Source organism: Mobula hypostoma, chromosome 9 (assembly GCF_963921235.1).
Source record: "Mobula hypostoma chromosome 9, sMobHyp1.1, whole genome shotgun sequence".
Classification (NCBI taxonomy): Eukaryota; Metazoa; Chordata; class Chondrichthyes; order Myliobatiformes; family Myliobatidae; genus Mobula; species Mobula hypostoma.
In genome coordinates, this window is record NC_086105.1 from 66,367,944 (window position 1) to 66,384,311 (window position 16,368).

The following is a 16,368-nucleotide window of genomic DNA, read 5'->3' on the forward strand; positions in this document are numbered from 1 at the left end:
TCCTCCTTAGTGAAGACAGAACCAAAGTAATTATTCAATTGGTCTGCCATGTCCTTGCTCCCCATAATCAATTCACCTGTTTCTGTTTGCAGGGGACCTACATTTGTCTTTATCAGTCTTTTCCTTTTTACATATCTATAAAAGCTTTTACAGTCCGTTTTTATGTTCTCTGCCAGTTTTCTCTCATAATCTTTTTTCCCCTTCCTAATTAAGCCCTTTGTCCTCCTCTGCTGAACTCTGAATTTCTCCCAGTCCTCAGGTGAGCCACTTTCTCTGGCTAATTTGTATGCTACTTCTTTGGAATTGATACTATCCCTAATTTCTCTTGTCAGCCACGGGTGCACTACCTTCCTTGATTTATTCTTTTGCCAAACTGGGATGAACAATTGTTGTAGTTCATCCATGCAACCTTTAAATGCCTGCCATTGCATATCCACCGTCAATCCTTGAAGTGTCATTTGCCAGTCTATCTTAGCTAATTCACGTCTCATACCTTCAAAGTTACCCCTCTTTAAGTTCAGAACCTTTGTTTCTGAATTAACTACGTCACTCTCCATGTTAATGAAGAATTCCACCATATTATGGTCACTCTTACCCAAGGGGCCTCTCACGACAAGATCGCTAATTAACCCTTCCTCATTGCTCAAAACCCAGTCCAGAATAGCCTGCTCTCTAGTCGGTTCCTCGACATGTTGGTTCAAAAAACCATCCCGCATACATTCCAAGAAATCCTCTTCCTCAGCACCTTTACCAATTTGGTTCACCCAGTCTACATGTAGATTGAAGTCACCCATTTTGTTTCTTCTACTGAAGTGCAAGACCATACAGTTCCTGACACCCTATTCCATTGGCCACTTCTTTGCTCATTCTCCCAATCTGTCTAAGTCCTGCAGTTTTCCTGCTTCCTCAACACTCACTGCCCCTTCACCAATCTTCGTATTTTCCACAAAGCCATCAACTCAGTCATCCAATTCACTGACATATAACGTAAAAATAAGTGGTACCAACACAGACCCCTGCGGAACACCACTAGTCAGTGGTAGCCAACAAGGCCCCCTTTATTCCCATTCTTTCCTGTCAATCAGCCAATCCTTTATCCATGCCAGTATCTTTTACACAGCAGCAAAACGGAGTAAAATGTACAGCTGTGACTGAATGCCAGCAAGTTATAAACCTCCCATGGCAGTTAATAGTGGAAAGCACCTACAATGGAAAGTTTGAATGAAATTGAGTAAGTACACATGGATAAGAGTTTCAAAGTACAAAGTGAATTCATTATTAAAGTACATATATGTCACCATATACTACCCTGGGATTCATTTTCTTACAGGCATTCACAGTAGAACAAAGAAATACAAATGAAAAACTACATCCAAGACTGACAAGAAACCAATGTGCAAAAAAAGCCAAACTGCGCAAATACAAAACAAGTAAATAAATAATACTGAGAACATGAGTTATCGAGTCGCTGAAAGTGCGTCCATAGGTTGTGTTCAGTGATTAGCTCAGAGCTGAGGTGAGTGAAATTATCCACACTTGTTTGGGAGTTTGATGGTTGTAGTGTAATGACTGTTCCTGAATCTGGCGTTGTGGGACCTAAAACTCCTTCCCAATGCAGCAGTGAGAAGAAAGAATTCCCCTAATTGTTCGAAAGTATTCCTGTTGGTGGCTTGACACCATATTGAAGCTCAGATTGAATGGGAGTGCAGGAAAGTGGAGATTCAGTTGGCTGGACGCTTAAATCATGATAAATTAGCTTCACTGACGATGTGTAACAGAGATAAATTTACAGCATGAAGCTGCATTTAAACCTGAGCTGGCTCCAGGGAGAAGCCAAGCAGCACTCACAGGAAGACACGTTCTTTGTTCTGCCCTGCAGTACTGATACACCATCAAATCATTCTTTTGGGATCCTGAATTTTCTGGTCACTGCTTCAGACAAATGAAGGTCAAGTAAAACAGATGGGCACCGGTGGTTCTGCCAGATTCTTTAAGCATTAACACTTAATGGCCTCTTCATTAGATAATTCTTGTATCTAATAAAGTGATTTACTGTAATTATTGAGTGCATGTTTGTGGTCTTCTGCTGCTGTAGCCCATCCACCTCAAGGTCTGATGTGTTGTGCATTCAGAGATGCTCTTCTGCACACCACTGTTGTAACGTGTGGCTATTTGAGATCCTCTTGCTTTACTGTCAGTTTGAACCAGTCCGGCCATTTTCCTCTGACCTCTCTCATTAACAAGGCGTTAACTGGATGTCTTTGTTTTTCATGCCATTCTCTATAATCTCTAGAGTTGGTTGTGTGTGAAAATCCCAGGAGATCAGCAGTTTCTGAGATAATCCAACCACCCTGCTGACACCAACAATCATTCCACGGTCAATATCACTTAGATCATATTTCTTCCCTGTTCTGATGTTTGGTCTGAAAAACAACTGAACCTCTTGCAAACAAGAGAAAATCTGCAGATACTGCAAATTGAAGCAATGCACACAAAATACTGGAGGAATTCAGCAGGCCAGGCAGCATCAATGGAAGTGAGTATAGTCAATGTTTTGGGCCAAGGTCTCGGCCTGAAACACCGCATTTTGTGTGTGTTAACTGAACATCCTGACCATGCCTGCATGCTTTTATACTTTGAATTGCTGCCACATGATTGGATGTCAAGGACTTCAGGTCGTTACCCTGCTCCCTCAGTAAGTTCCCCCAATGACTCTTACTTGACTGCTGAGCGAATTCCCAAACCTCACCAAGCACAAGTTTTCCACTACAGGGATCGAGCACAACATTTCCACACCTGGCCCGCCAGTCCATGCCCACACGTGTAGACTGGACCCAGAAAAGCTGGCAAAGTGAAAGCTGAGTTTACCAACATGGAAAGACTTGGCATTGTACACAGGTTGAATATCCCCTGGGCTTCGCCCCTCCATATGGTCCTTAAGTCTGATGGTGGTTGCCGTCCATGTGGTGATTACCGATGCTTTAATGAGGCCACCGTTCCTGATTGTTACCCGGTCTCACACATCTAAGACATTTTAGCACGTTTAGTTGTAAAGTTAATTTTTTCCGAAGTCGATTTAGTTAAGGGCTACCATCAGGTGCCTGTGTGCTCGCAGGACATTCCCAAAGTGGCTGTGATAACCCCACTTGGCCTTTTTGAGCTTCTGCACATAATATTTGAGCTGAAAAATGCAGTACAGACTTTCTTTTTATTTACCTGGATGACATACTTGTTGCCAATGCATCCAAATACAAACATGTATCTTATCCCTGCACACATTTTGAGTGCTTAAGCCAACACGGGTTGATCATTAACCCTGCTTAATGCCAGTTTGAATTGTCAACCATTGACTTTCTCGGCTATCACATCTCCACAGAAGGTGTGAAACCCCCTCCCATCAAAAGTAGCCACTATTATGGATTTTCCACCATCCTGCACTACAAAAAGACTACAGGAATTTTTAGGGCTGTTGAATTCCATCACTGCTTAATTTTGCAAGCTGCTGAATTTATATTCCGCTTGTATTGTGCACTCAAAGACAATATCCCTAATCCAGTGCTTGACTGGTCAGCGGACATGACCAGGACATTTGATGACACCAAACGAGCTCTTTCTAACGCACCCAGAATCTGCTGTGGGTGCTATGTGTGAACAGTTGGTCGGGGGCGTGTGGCAGCTGCTCGCCTTCTTCAGCTGGCAGCTCTGTACACCCAAAAGGAAGTACAGCACATTTGACAGTAAGTTCTTGGTCTCTAGCTGGCTGTTCGCCATTTTCGTTTTCTTTTAGACAGATTGCCATTTCATAGTGTTCGTTGAGACCACATACCCCTCGTGCACTTAAAATATCAGACCCTTGGTTTGCATGGTAACAATGCATCTGGCTTACATATCAGAGTTCACAACTGAGATATGATACATCAAGGGGAAAAATAATGCCGTGGCTGATTGTCTCTCATGATCAGCCGTTGGGGCCATACATGTAGGAGGTGACTATGCTGGCATGGCAGCCAACTAGGTTACTAACCCAGAATTCCAGGCTTAACGAAGAGCAGTCAGTGGACTGCAGTTGGCTGATGTTAAGTTCGGAGAAGCCGTGGTTTCTCTCCTGTGTGATGTCTCAACCGGTTGCACTCGCCCATAGTACCCGCAAACTGGAGACGGACTGCATTTAACTCCATACGCGGCCTCTGGCATCTGGACCAGAAGGCTTCACAGAAACTGGTAGCACTAAAGTTTGTGTGGCATGGTCTTAGAAAGAACGTAGAAAGGACACGTGTGATTGGACTGCAGCTTGTGTGGAGTGTCAGCCGTCAAAAATTAATCATGTTCAGGCGCTGTTGGCACTTTTTGAGGTCCCTGAGCTATGATTTGACCATGTTAATGTGGACCTTGTTGGTCCTCTTCCACTCCTCCCCCACCCCACAGTTTCGTCCCTGTAGCGTCAACGACGGCATTTATCAGCAATTAGTTGCTCAGTTTGGCACCCTATCTGATATTTCCTCTGAACACAGTCCCCAGTTCATTTCAGACCTCTGGGCTGTGACAGCCCAGAACCTCGACGTTAGGTTACATCACATCATGCTGTATCACCCACAGTCCAATGGCCTACGTAAGCGCTTTCACCGCTCCTTAGAGGCTGCTTTGGGGGGGGGGGGGCTGTGTAGGGTAATGTAGTTGGTAGAAACATACATAATTCACTAACACATTGATTTGGGGTTCACTGTAAGAGACTGGCTGGATGTGATGACATATTACGTGAAGTTCTGTTACTGCGCTTTTTGTGTTCAGTGTTTGGAGTACAATGAATGCATTGTTACGTTTTTTTCTTAAACATTAAACGCCTCATGCTGTTTTATTTGCAAACACCTGCATCAGCAGGTCAGGCAGCATCTATGGAAGGGAATAAACAGTTGATGTTTCAGGCCGAGAACCTTCATCAGGACCGGAAAGGAAGAGGAAAGAAGCCAGAATAAAAAGGTGGGGGATTGGGAGAACAAGCTAGCAGGTGATAGATGAGACCAGGTGAGGGGGAAGGCAGGTGGGATGAAGTGAGAAGATGTGAAGTCATGGGGGGAAGTGGTAAAGGGCTGAAAAAGAAGGAATCTGATAGGAGAGGAGAGTGGACCATGGGAGAAAGGGAAGAAGGAGTGACACGAGAGGGAGGTGTTGGGCAGGTGAGAAGGGGTGAGAGGGAAGCCAGGATGGGGAATGGAAAATGAGAGAAAGGATAAGGGGCAGAAATTTAGAGAAATTGATGTTCAGACTGGAAGCTAGCAGACAGTATATGAAGTACTGCTCCTTCAACCTGTGAGCAGTTTCATTGTGGCAGCAGAGGACGGGGAATGACATGTCAGAATGGGAATAGAAAATAGAATTAAAATGGGTAGCCAATGGAAATTCCACCTTTTTGTGGCAGACGGTCAACAAAGCAACCAACACCATGGACTATACGTGGAACCACTATGGTCAATGCTTCTTCACAAAGTTACACTGCACAGAAACAGGCCCTTCGGCCTGCATATCCAATCCTACACCAAACTCTCTTAGCTGAACTTGGTCTTGACGAGTGCTTATCCAGATGCTCCTCTGGTGTTGTAAGAGTACCCGTCTCCTCGTGATTGTAAGCACTCTCGGGGTAAAACAATTCTTTCTCAGGTACCCTCTTGTTCCTTCTTTAAATGAGTGCCATTTGTCATGGACATCTCAGCCATATCTTCCCTATCACTGCCTCTCGGAATTTTGTATATTGCTGCTACGTCTCTCCGCTGGGACTCATTCCACACGAGGCAACATCCTGGTGAAGGAATAGCGGAGGAAGAGCAAAACTATACAAACCAGCTCCCAAAATCCTTATAAGGCTAACACAACTGACCATACGACACAGGAGCAGAACCAGGCCATTCAGCCCATTGAGTCTGCTCTGCCATTCCATCATGCTGATTTATTCCTCTCAACTCCATTCTCCTGCCTTCACCCATTACCTTTCACACCCTGACTAATTAAGGACTTACCAACTCTGCTTTAAATATACCCAGTAAAAGCCTCCACAGATTCACCAAACTCTGGCTAAAGAAATTCCTGCTCATCTCTGTTCTGAAGAGACATTCTTCTTTTCTGAGTCTGTGCCCTCTGGTCCTAGAGAACTGACACTGAGGATGGGTTCCGAATACTTTACCATACACAATTGGAACATCACACATAAAGCAAGTGATTCAGCAGTTACCTCAGATGTTAAAGGGAGATTAAAGTGAACTGAAATGGGTAAAGTAAGAAAATGCTCTCACTTTTCTGACTCCATGTTCTCTTGTTCATCAAACAGCACAGTGCACCTGGTTAGCCTCTGTTGCCGGATTTCAGACGTGGGGTTCCAGAATACTTCTGATACACCCGTCTTTTTGTCATTGATTACCACCTCACCATCCTAGAGGAAAAATGGAAATTAAGGAACTGTATTTATTTCGTGATACAGTGCAAAGCATGACCTTCTGGTCCTTCAAGCCACGCCGCCCCAGCAATCCCACAAACTGGAAAATCCTAATCTGATTACAATGACCAATTTACCTACCTGGTAAGTTTCTGGACTACGGGAAGAAACCAGAGCACCCGGGGAAACCGCGTGCATTCCACAGAGACTCCTTACAGAATGGCATCAGAATTGGACTCCAAACTCCACAATGCCCCGAGCTGTAATAGGGTTGTGCTAGCTGCTACGGTACCATGGACCCCCACATGCTTTTGAAATTAATCGTCTCAAAAGCATGCACCATAATTGTGACAAATATCAGAATCAGATTTATTGTGAATGACATATGCCATATGCAAAGCAGCTTAAGTTTATTTGAACTCTTTCAAGCAATCATAAAAATAAATACTAGAATATTTGCTTTCTACTGAGAAGCGCATTCGTTACCGAATACCATTTGTAATTCGTATTCTTTCAAATTGAGGAGAATGAGGGGCAACCTTATAGAAGAGTTTTAAATTATGAGAGTGGCAGAGAAGGTGCAGGTAACAGTGTATTCCCCAGGATGAAGGAAGTGTGTGAGGAGGGCATGTAGCATCACTTGGAAAGGGACCTGGGTGGTCAGCACGGACTAGTTGGGCCAAAGGGCCCGTATCTGGGCTGTATTGCTTCATTACTCTATGCACATTGTATAAATGTATACACACACACACACACACACTTTCTCTACTCACCCAATGTCCTTCCAGATTAGCTAAAACTTCTGATCCCAGCTTGATTTTTCCAACTATCTGGTTAACATTGTTGCTGTTGCCTAAGAATGGCTAGAGACAATACGGTTACTGATTATACCACTGGAGAGAAAAACATTGATTATATTTTTTTTATGCTGACAGTTTCAAATTAAAGTTGAGATCATTTCACCAGTTTATCATTGGCAGTATAGAGATGGACACAAATATTTTTGTATAATACAAAGCATGGGCAAAAGTTAAGGGCAAGTGAAGACCATTGTTTTGCTGAGCTAACCCTTCTAAATCTCCTATCCAATCTGGAACTGAATGTCCTACATTTACTCCACTTAAGATTTCATCCAGTCCCTCAAGTGGTTATCTGGTGAGAAGCACAAAAAAAAGACAGTATGTCACATCATCACATTGCCGTCATTCCATTTCTTTCCATTGCTATATAATTCTACTAAAAGTAAGGAAGCAATGCTGAGGCTTTATAAGGTGTAGATCAGAACAAATTTGGAGTACTGTGAATAGTTTTGGGTCCAATATCTAAGAAAGGATGTGCTGGTGTTGGAGAGGGTCTGGAGGAGGTTCACAAAAATGACCTCGAGAATGAAAGTTCACATATAAGGAGCATTTGTACTCGCTACAGTTTAGAAGAATGAGGGGATCCCATTGAAACCTTCCAAATATTGAAAGACCTTAGACAGAGTAGATGCACAGATGTTTCCAATAGCAGGGGTGTCTAGGACCAGAGGCACAGCCTCAGAACAGAGGCCCACCCTTTAGAGCAGAGGTGAGGAGGAATACCTTTAGCCAGATGGTGGTGGAAGGCCAAGTCATTAGGTATATTTAAAGTGGAGATGGTAGGTTCTTGATTAATAATGGCGATAAATGTAATATGGAAATGGCAGGAGAATAGGGCTGAGAAGGAAAATAAATCAGCCATGATTAAATGGTGGAGTGGCTCAAAGGGCTAAATGGCCTAATTCTCCTATTTCTTACTAACCTGAGATCTACTGTATATTTAGTCAACTAGGGCCTTAGATCCTAAAGCTCACCTAAGATAGGACATGGAAGTCTTAACCTCCCAACCTCCTTTTTAAGTTCAAATTTATTATTAAAGTATGTATACCATATACAACCCTGAGTTTCATCTTCTTTCTGGTACCCACAAAACAAAGAAACCATAGAATTCACTAAAGAAACATACACAAGACGCCACATTTCCAACTGGCAAGAGTGCAAATCGTTAAAAAAAAGGTAAACAAAAACACATGGACCATGAACTGCAGAGTCCCCAAAAGTGAGTCCACAGCTGGTGGAACCCATTCAGTGCTGAGGCGAGTGAAGCCGGTCCAGGAGGCCGATTCCTGCAGGGCAGCAAATGCCCCCGAACATGGCAGCATGGGACCCAAGACTCCTGCGCCTCGTGCCTGATAGTAGTAGCGAGAAGAGAGAGACCAGTCAAACACAGGCAGATGGCGCTGAACACCTGTTCATTTCTGGTCTCGTCTTTGACAATTTTAATTTTGCTCAACGCTTTATTTGGTTCAGGGTAATGAAGCCGAGCATGAGTTCATCTACTGTTATAAGGCCCTTGGCACAGCGGCCACCCCCAGCGATGACTGCCCTGGCCATACCTGCACTTTGAAAGACTAATCTGTTGAATCCACCAGGAGATCACAAAAGCACCAGATAGTTAGTCAGTTCAAAAGCACATCCTTAAAAGGGAAATTACAGCCTGCAGACTGCAGCAACCACAGTTCAGAAGAAGACAGTCTACTAGAGTATCTAGCAGTTTTGTGAGCTGTCTGCAAAATGCTGCCATTGGTTGCTGGCGCCATCTTGTCTTTCCTTTCAATACAAATACGTACATTAATCTGGGATGATTCAATAGGCTGGAATTCAAAATTGGAAATAGAGCACTACACAGTGCATGACCAGCTTAGCTAACTGGAACTGTACTTACACAGTTGTCTTGTAATATTAACTTTGATATATCTGGGTGACACTATCCTGCAACCATTAAAAGTAAATAATTCTACTTCTTTTCCAATTTAAAACAGAAATTTGGTTTAGTTAACAAATGTTACAGATAAATTCCAAGATAATATCTAAATTTAAAATGAGTGAAGGAAAATGTCAACTAACCTTCAGTTTGAACTCAATTATTGCACTGTATCCTGTCTTCTCACACGTGATGTTAACATGACCTCCAAGTTCAAGAGTCATTGGACCATAAACAATCCCTATTAATAATTTATGGAAAAGTCTGAAGTAAGTTATATGCTTTTATGTATCTTGGCTCTAGTATACTGTATATCCAATGCACCCCGATGTCACATTTTGTAAACAATATATAACAGCCCCAATGCTGCACTGCAGCCATAAATTTGCATTGGTATTCTTAGCGTAAAATTAAACTGAGTAACCAATTTCCTGAATTTAATTATTGTGGATTGACTTTAAAGATTCAGGTCATAAGTTGGCAGTTAAATGTCACACAGATTTGAGATTTGGAAGGAAAAATGGAAGATCAGATTATTATTTAAATGGTAAAACATTGCAGCATGCTGCTGTGCAGAGGGTCTTGACAGTGCTTGTGCATGAATCGCAAAAGGTTGGTTTACAGGTGCAACAGGCTATGAAGAAGGCAAATGGAATGTTCGCCTTCATCGTTAGAAGGATTGAATTTAAGAGCATGGAGGTTATGCTGCAACTGTACAGGGTATTGGTGAGACCGCATCTGGAGTAGTAAGTGCAGTTGTGGTCTCCTTACTTGAGGAAGGATATACGGGCTTTGGAGGTGGTGCAGAAGAGCTTAAGCAGGTTGATTCCAGAGAAGATGGGGTTAAACAATGAGGAGAGATCGAGTTGCCTGGGACTTTACTCACTGGAATTCAGAAGGATGAGGGAGATCTATAGAAACATATAAAATTATGAAAGGGATAGATAAGATAAAGGCAGGGAAGTTTTTTCCACTAGTAGGTGAGACTACAAATAGCCTCAAGATTCAGGGGAGTAAATTTAGGATGAAGATGAGGAGGAACTGCTTTTCCTAAAGAGTGGTGAATCTGTGTAATTCTCTGCCCAATGAAGCAGGGGAAGTTACCTCATTAAATATATTCAAGACAAGGTTGGATAGATTTTTGCATAGTAGGGGAATTAAGGGTTATGGGAAAAAGGCAGGTAGATCAGCCATGATCTTATTGAATGGCGGAGCAGGCTTGACGGGCCAGATGGCCGACTCCTGCTCCTATTTCTTATTTCTTAATACAAGCAAACCTGAGATCGTATTGTGTACATTACCACACTTTAGAAACATCAATTCTCTCTCTCCACAGATGCTTGCTGACTTGGTGAGTATTTCTAGGATTGCCTGTTTTATTCATTTAAATGTGGAACATGATTTTACAGTTACAGGGTTTGATAAATGTAGTGACTTCAAAGGAATATTTTCAAAATCAGACATATAGGGAAGGAAAATGGATAAAAATTCAAAGGCTCAGCGGATAGTGTAATACTTTACAGTGCCAGCGAACGGGGTTCAATTCCTGCCACTGTCTATAAGGAGCTCGTACAGTACATTCCCCCAGTGACTTCCTGTGTTCCCTCCGGGTGCTCCAGTTTCCTCCCACATCCCAAAGATGCACAGGATGAGGTTAGTAAATTGTGAGCACGCTATGTTGGTGAGACTTGCGGGCTTCCCCCTCAAACTACATTGGTCATTGATGCAAACAACACATTTTACTGAATGTTTCAATGTACACATGACTAATAAAGTGAACCTTTAATCTAGATCCATAAGACGCCCAAATTAAATGTCTTACAGCAGCATCTAAACCATTTGCAAAAGGGAACAGCTTTGCCCATGGATTACAAATGCTAACAACACCAGATGTAATGTTAGACTGCTCTTTAGATTAAACAGACTTTAAATTAATTTCAGTTTTCACAGACCTTAAAGAAATAATCATCACTAGAATGTCTTTTGCTCATCTGCTGTAAACAGTAGAGGTTGAATACCCTTTATCCAAAATGCATGGTGCTGGAAGTGTTTTGGAATATGTAATGAGATAGCTTGGGTCGCCATAATTTCTGACTGTGTATTTGTGTGCTACTGGTGAGCAGTCCTTGTCTTACACTTGTTTATCATGCATATGTACTTAACAGTAAAAATTATGACATACCATTAATATAATGAAAATGGAATGTGTGCAGGGCAACAAAAGCACCACAGCAGCATCGGGAGAATACCTGAATCAGCTGTGGAACGACACACAATGGCAGGCTTTCAGTCTCCACCTATGATACTGTGTTTTGATTAAAAGCTTACAGTACACTGTACTTGTATTTTACCTTTTTAGATTTATGTAAGGTATAAAAACAATCATCATTGTAGAGTTGTTCTGGTGTTAGATTTTCATCAGTGATGTATTAAAAATTTAATGCTGTTATGTAAGGTATAAAAACAGTCAGCATTGTAGACTTGTTCTGATGCTAGATTTTCATAATCAGCAGATGCTTTAAAAATTAAACCCTGTGCCTTTTCTTAAATTTCACCAACCAGCCTGCTGAGTATTCACAATATCTTCAATTTTCAGTTCGTTTGCTTGTTTCATGATTAGCATACTGTGAAGCAGCATATGCTCACTCTGACACTGATGATAGACGATCGAGATATTCATTTTTCAACTTCGGAAGTGGTTTTCTATTTTTGATTAACTTATGTGAGATCACTTCTCAGAAACATCAGTGCTGTGCAGTGACCTGCACATCGCTTAAGAACCTCCTCATCGTCCTGTGGAATTTTCCCTTTGTGACATTGTGTCAGCGCTAAAAAATATTGGATTTTGGAATTTCAGATCAGGGCTATTCAGCCTATATTAGGCCACTCATTATATAGATAGTCCTAGGTTACTGAGAACTGTTTGTACGCCAATTTCTTCATGAGTCAGAAACGCCCATTTTCCAAAGCTACCCATTTTATATCAATCTGGATACACTTGCTATAATTCTTCTGAATATCTATCCTAACACCAGGCATAAATAGAATACTGGAATACATGCTGTACATACTGTATCTAGTCACTAATGAATACCAATGAAACAGTTTATTATGACTAGCTTCAAAAATTCTTTACAAATACATGTAGCACTTAAAAGTGGCTAAGTCATAGGTTAATTGCTATCACTGGAATATGCTGTATCTCTGTAGTAAGCTATATTTTTTAAGTATAAGATGACCACAACTTCTTCCTTTTTCTCTTTTCTTTGTTTTCCTCTTTGCTTTCTCTCTCGCCCTTACAACAGAGTGATTTAGAACATGGAACAGTATTGCATAGGGACAGATCCTTCAGCCCGCAAAGTTGTGTCAATCAATTAAATTAGTAATCAAATGGCCAACTAAGATAAACCTTCTGCCTACACAATGTCCATATCCTTCCACTTTGCTCACTTTCATATGTCAATATATATGTCTCTTTAAAATCCTAAATGCATTACAGGTACTCTGTGCAAAAGATCTGCCTTTCACATCTCCTTTGAACTTACGTCCTCTCACCTTAAATGCATGCCCTCTGGAATTAGACATTTCAACCCTGGGATAAAAGATACTGTCTGTCTACTCTATCTATGTCTCTCATAATCTTATAAACCTCTATCAGATTTTCTCTCAGCCTCCATTGCTCCCAATATTTCCATCGAGTTGATTACCATTATTTTTATTGTTATGAATTCCTAATTTAAAAATTTGTGTTGAGTCAGGTTATAACCCTGCATCTTGAAATTTCTACCTGAGGGAATTATCTACACAAGATTATTTTTTGATTCTGAAGTTTGTTAAAATGTTAAGAGGCCATTAGAGGCACATGAATATGTAGAGAATGGAGGATGTGGAACCGTATGCAGGCAGAAGGGGTTAGTGCCTTTATATTGAATAGACTAGATTACTGCAACACACTTTTTACTGATCTTCCAAAACAATCTATTGACAAACTTCAGCTCATTCGGAATGATGCTGCTGCTGCTAAAGTTTTAACCAAAACCAGGATGCGGGAACATTTCACTCCAGTACCAGCTACTCTGCATTTGCTTCCTATGTCTTTTAGAATTGATTTTTAAAGTTCTCTTACTTGTTTTTAAAGCTTTTAATGCCCTGGGACTGGAGTACATCACAGAATCGTCTCTGCTTTATAATCCTACTCGACCTCTCAGGTCTTCTTCCACCGGTCTCTTAAATTTAAACAATCTCCCTCAAAAGGTAATTGGCAGGTCAGCTTTTCTGAACTACACTCCTAAACTGTTGAATTCAAATACCTAAAGCTATAAGGCATGCAGACTCAATTGACTCTTTTAAATGCCAGCTCAAAACCCATTTATTTAATCTTGCTTTTAACTAACATCTATTTGTCTTTTATGTTCATGTTTACTTTTTAAAATTTAATACTTGTACTTTTATCCCATTGCAAAGCATTTTGAACTATACCATCTGTATGAAAAATGCTCTATAAATAAAGTAATTATCAGTGGAACTACGCATTGCTTGCTTTATTAGTTCTGCACAGCATCATCGACTGAAGGGCCTGTTTCTGTGCTGTGATGCTTTATGTTTTACACGATTGTTGCTCAGTACATGATTAACACTCAGCCATTTAACAAATCCCAATGTTCTCTTAATATTTTACAGCAACAACAGCTGCAGATAGTTTAAGTAATTGTCAAGTCAGTGATTACTGGAGGTTACACTGGAAAAGGATAGTGAACAGCAAAACATCACTGATTGCAACCACTGAACCTCTTCACTTAATTCCACGTGTGCAGTGCGAGAATCTCAAAGTCTGTTGGGTTAGAGAGTAAAATTGTTACTTTACTCATAGTTTAACTTTTCCTATGCTTGCTTGTATTTTTATATAATCACCTATATGTGTGTAATTGTTCAATGAATTTTCCAGTACTTGGAGTCAAGCAAGATTCTGTATTACCCGAGAAGCTGCTTTGTTTTTCTGTAGGAGGTGTCATGCCACTTGAATCTGGATATTTCACAGGTTAATTGTTTTCACTGGAATGTGCTTTATCTCTGAGTATAAAATGACCTCAACATCATTGTTTCTTTTCTCTTTTCTTTATTCTCCTCTTTCAAAAGCAATGTTAGCATATGTTTTGAGAGGACTAGAATTTAAAAGCAAGGATGTAATTTTGAAACTTTATAAGGCATTTGTCAGACCACGTTTGGAGTACTGTGAGCAGTTATGGCTCCCATATCTAAGAAAGGATGTGCTGACATTGGACAGGGTCCAGACAAAGTTTATGAGAATGATCCTGGGAATGAAAGAGTTATGTATGAGGAGTATTTGATGGCTGTAAGCCTGTGCTTGCTGGAGTTTAGAAGAATTGGAGGCGGGGGTTGGAATCTCATTGAAACCTATTGAACACTGAAAGGCAGAGATATAGTGCACATGGACGGGATGGAGAAGTTTCAGTATACCAGGACGGCCCTCTAGAAGAGATGAATAGGAATTTCTTAACACAAAGGCCAAGTCATCGAGTTTGATGGGTTCTTGATTAATAAGGGTGTCAAAGGTTATGGGCAGAAGGCAAGAGAATGGGATTGAGAGGGAAAATAAAGCATTCATGATCAAATGGCAAAGCAGACTTGATAAGCTTTATGGCCAACTTCTGCTCCCAAGCCTTATAGCCTCTATCTTACCGTGGAGTGATTTGGTCACTTTTAGATTTCTTGTTATGGATGACTAATAAAACAACTATAATTAAAAGATTTACTCCTCATGCTTGACTTCCAACAAATTTCTAGATCATTATCACTGGATCCACCAAGTTTCAGGGTGTAATGATGGTGAAGGAGAACTGCCCGTGCAGCAGTACAACTGCAGAGTTGATAGTTACGATGACACTGAAAGGTCAACTAGCAAAGAAATAAATGTTTCATGCATCTTAAAATAATAAAACAGTATCTAGATCAGAAAAGAAAATACAAAATCCCAAGATATACTGTATTTGGAGATGAACTGATGATAGACTAGAATGGAGCGATTTATCCAGAAGACATACATCTTGAGGAGACCTTAGTGAAGTGTTCATAATGGTGTTAAACCAAAGCATTAATGCTGAATTAAACACATAGACCATCAATCTGTAGAGCTCCTAAAGAATGGCCACTGTGCCGGCAGAGAGGTTTGACTTTACTTAAAAAATTCTCTCTCTTGGAAACATCAGAGATTAAAGATTGCTCTTTATAAAAGATTTTATTGAGTTTTGTTCACAAAAGGAATGAACAACTGCTTAGAGTGATTGTATCTAAAGCAGATTCAAGTACACGTTCTTTCCAACTAAAGTAATTTAAGTGATTAATTAAACATCACTCTTTCTAGGTGATAAAAACCGAGTGACATGGGCACATCAAGAAGGACACAGATCCATTAAGCAAGAGGTATGAATTGGCAGAAGAATTCTAATATTGAAAAAGATGATTTTCTTTGTGAAAGGAAGCAGCATATGCACAGAACTGTCATTCATTAGCAATGCTTCCAAAGAATTTGCAATTTATCATTTGATGATGGCAATGCTGGATCCTGATACTTTAGCGATCCAAAGGTTCTTTGGAAGTCAAGTATGAGGCATAAAACATATTGCTTATGACCATTTTACTAAATGTTACAAAAATAAAAAACCATTGAGAGAGAACTGAGAGAACAAAGAAAATATGAAGGAAAAAATTAATTGTGGTCATTTCATACTCAGACTAACAAAAAATCCAATGATAACAATTAACCAATAGAATAGCCAATCAAGTGGCATGACACCTGCTACTGAAATACTCAGAAATTTCTAGAAAAATACAGAAGCAACTATACTGTAATTACTGAAAAATTCACTGAACAATTACATATATATAGATGATTATACAAAAATACAAACAAACATAGGAAAGTTAAACTACAAGAAAATTAACAATTCTACACCCTAATCCAACAATACTAAACACTGTCTGTTCAGGACTGATCATAATAATTGACTAGGAATCAAAATCAAGTTGTCTTAATCACTGATGTGGTCACAAACATATACATCACATTAATACATGACACATTACAATACAGGATCTTAAATAATGAATTTTAGATATGCTACACAAATAGTTAGAGGAAC

General features: G+C 40.4%; 1 protein-coding gene across 7 annotated transcripts in view; it reads right to left on the reverse strand.

The window, feature by feature from the left end:
• osbpl8 (oxysterol binding protein-like 8) overlaps positions 1-16,368 on the reverse strand; it is a 253,659-nt gene that overhangs the window by 31,567 nt on the left and 205,724 nt on the right. For all 7 annotated transcript variants that reach the window (XM_063058446.1, XM_063058442.1, XM_063058444.1 and 4 more), the window contains 3 exons: positions 9,352-9,449; positions 7,198-7,287; positions 6,285-6,421 (listed from right to left, as the gene is read on the reverse strand). In XM_063058446.1, the coding sequence (XP_062914516.1) occupies positions 6,285-6,421; positions 7,198-7,287; positions 9,352-9,449 (325 nt within the window). The remainder of the gene's footprint in view (positions 1-6,284; positions 6,422-7,197; positions 7,288-9,351; positions 9,450-16,368) is intronic.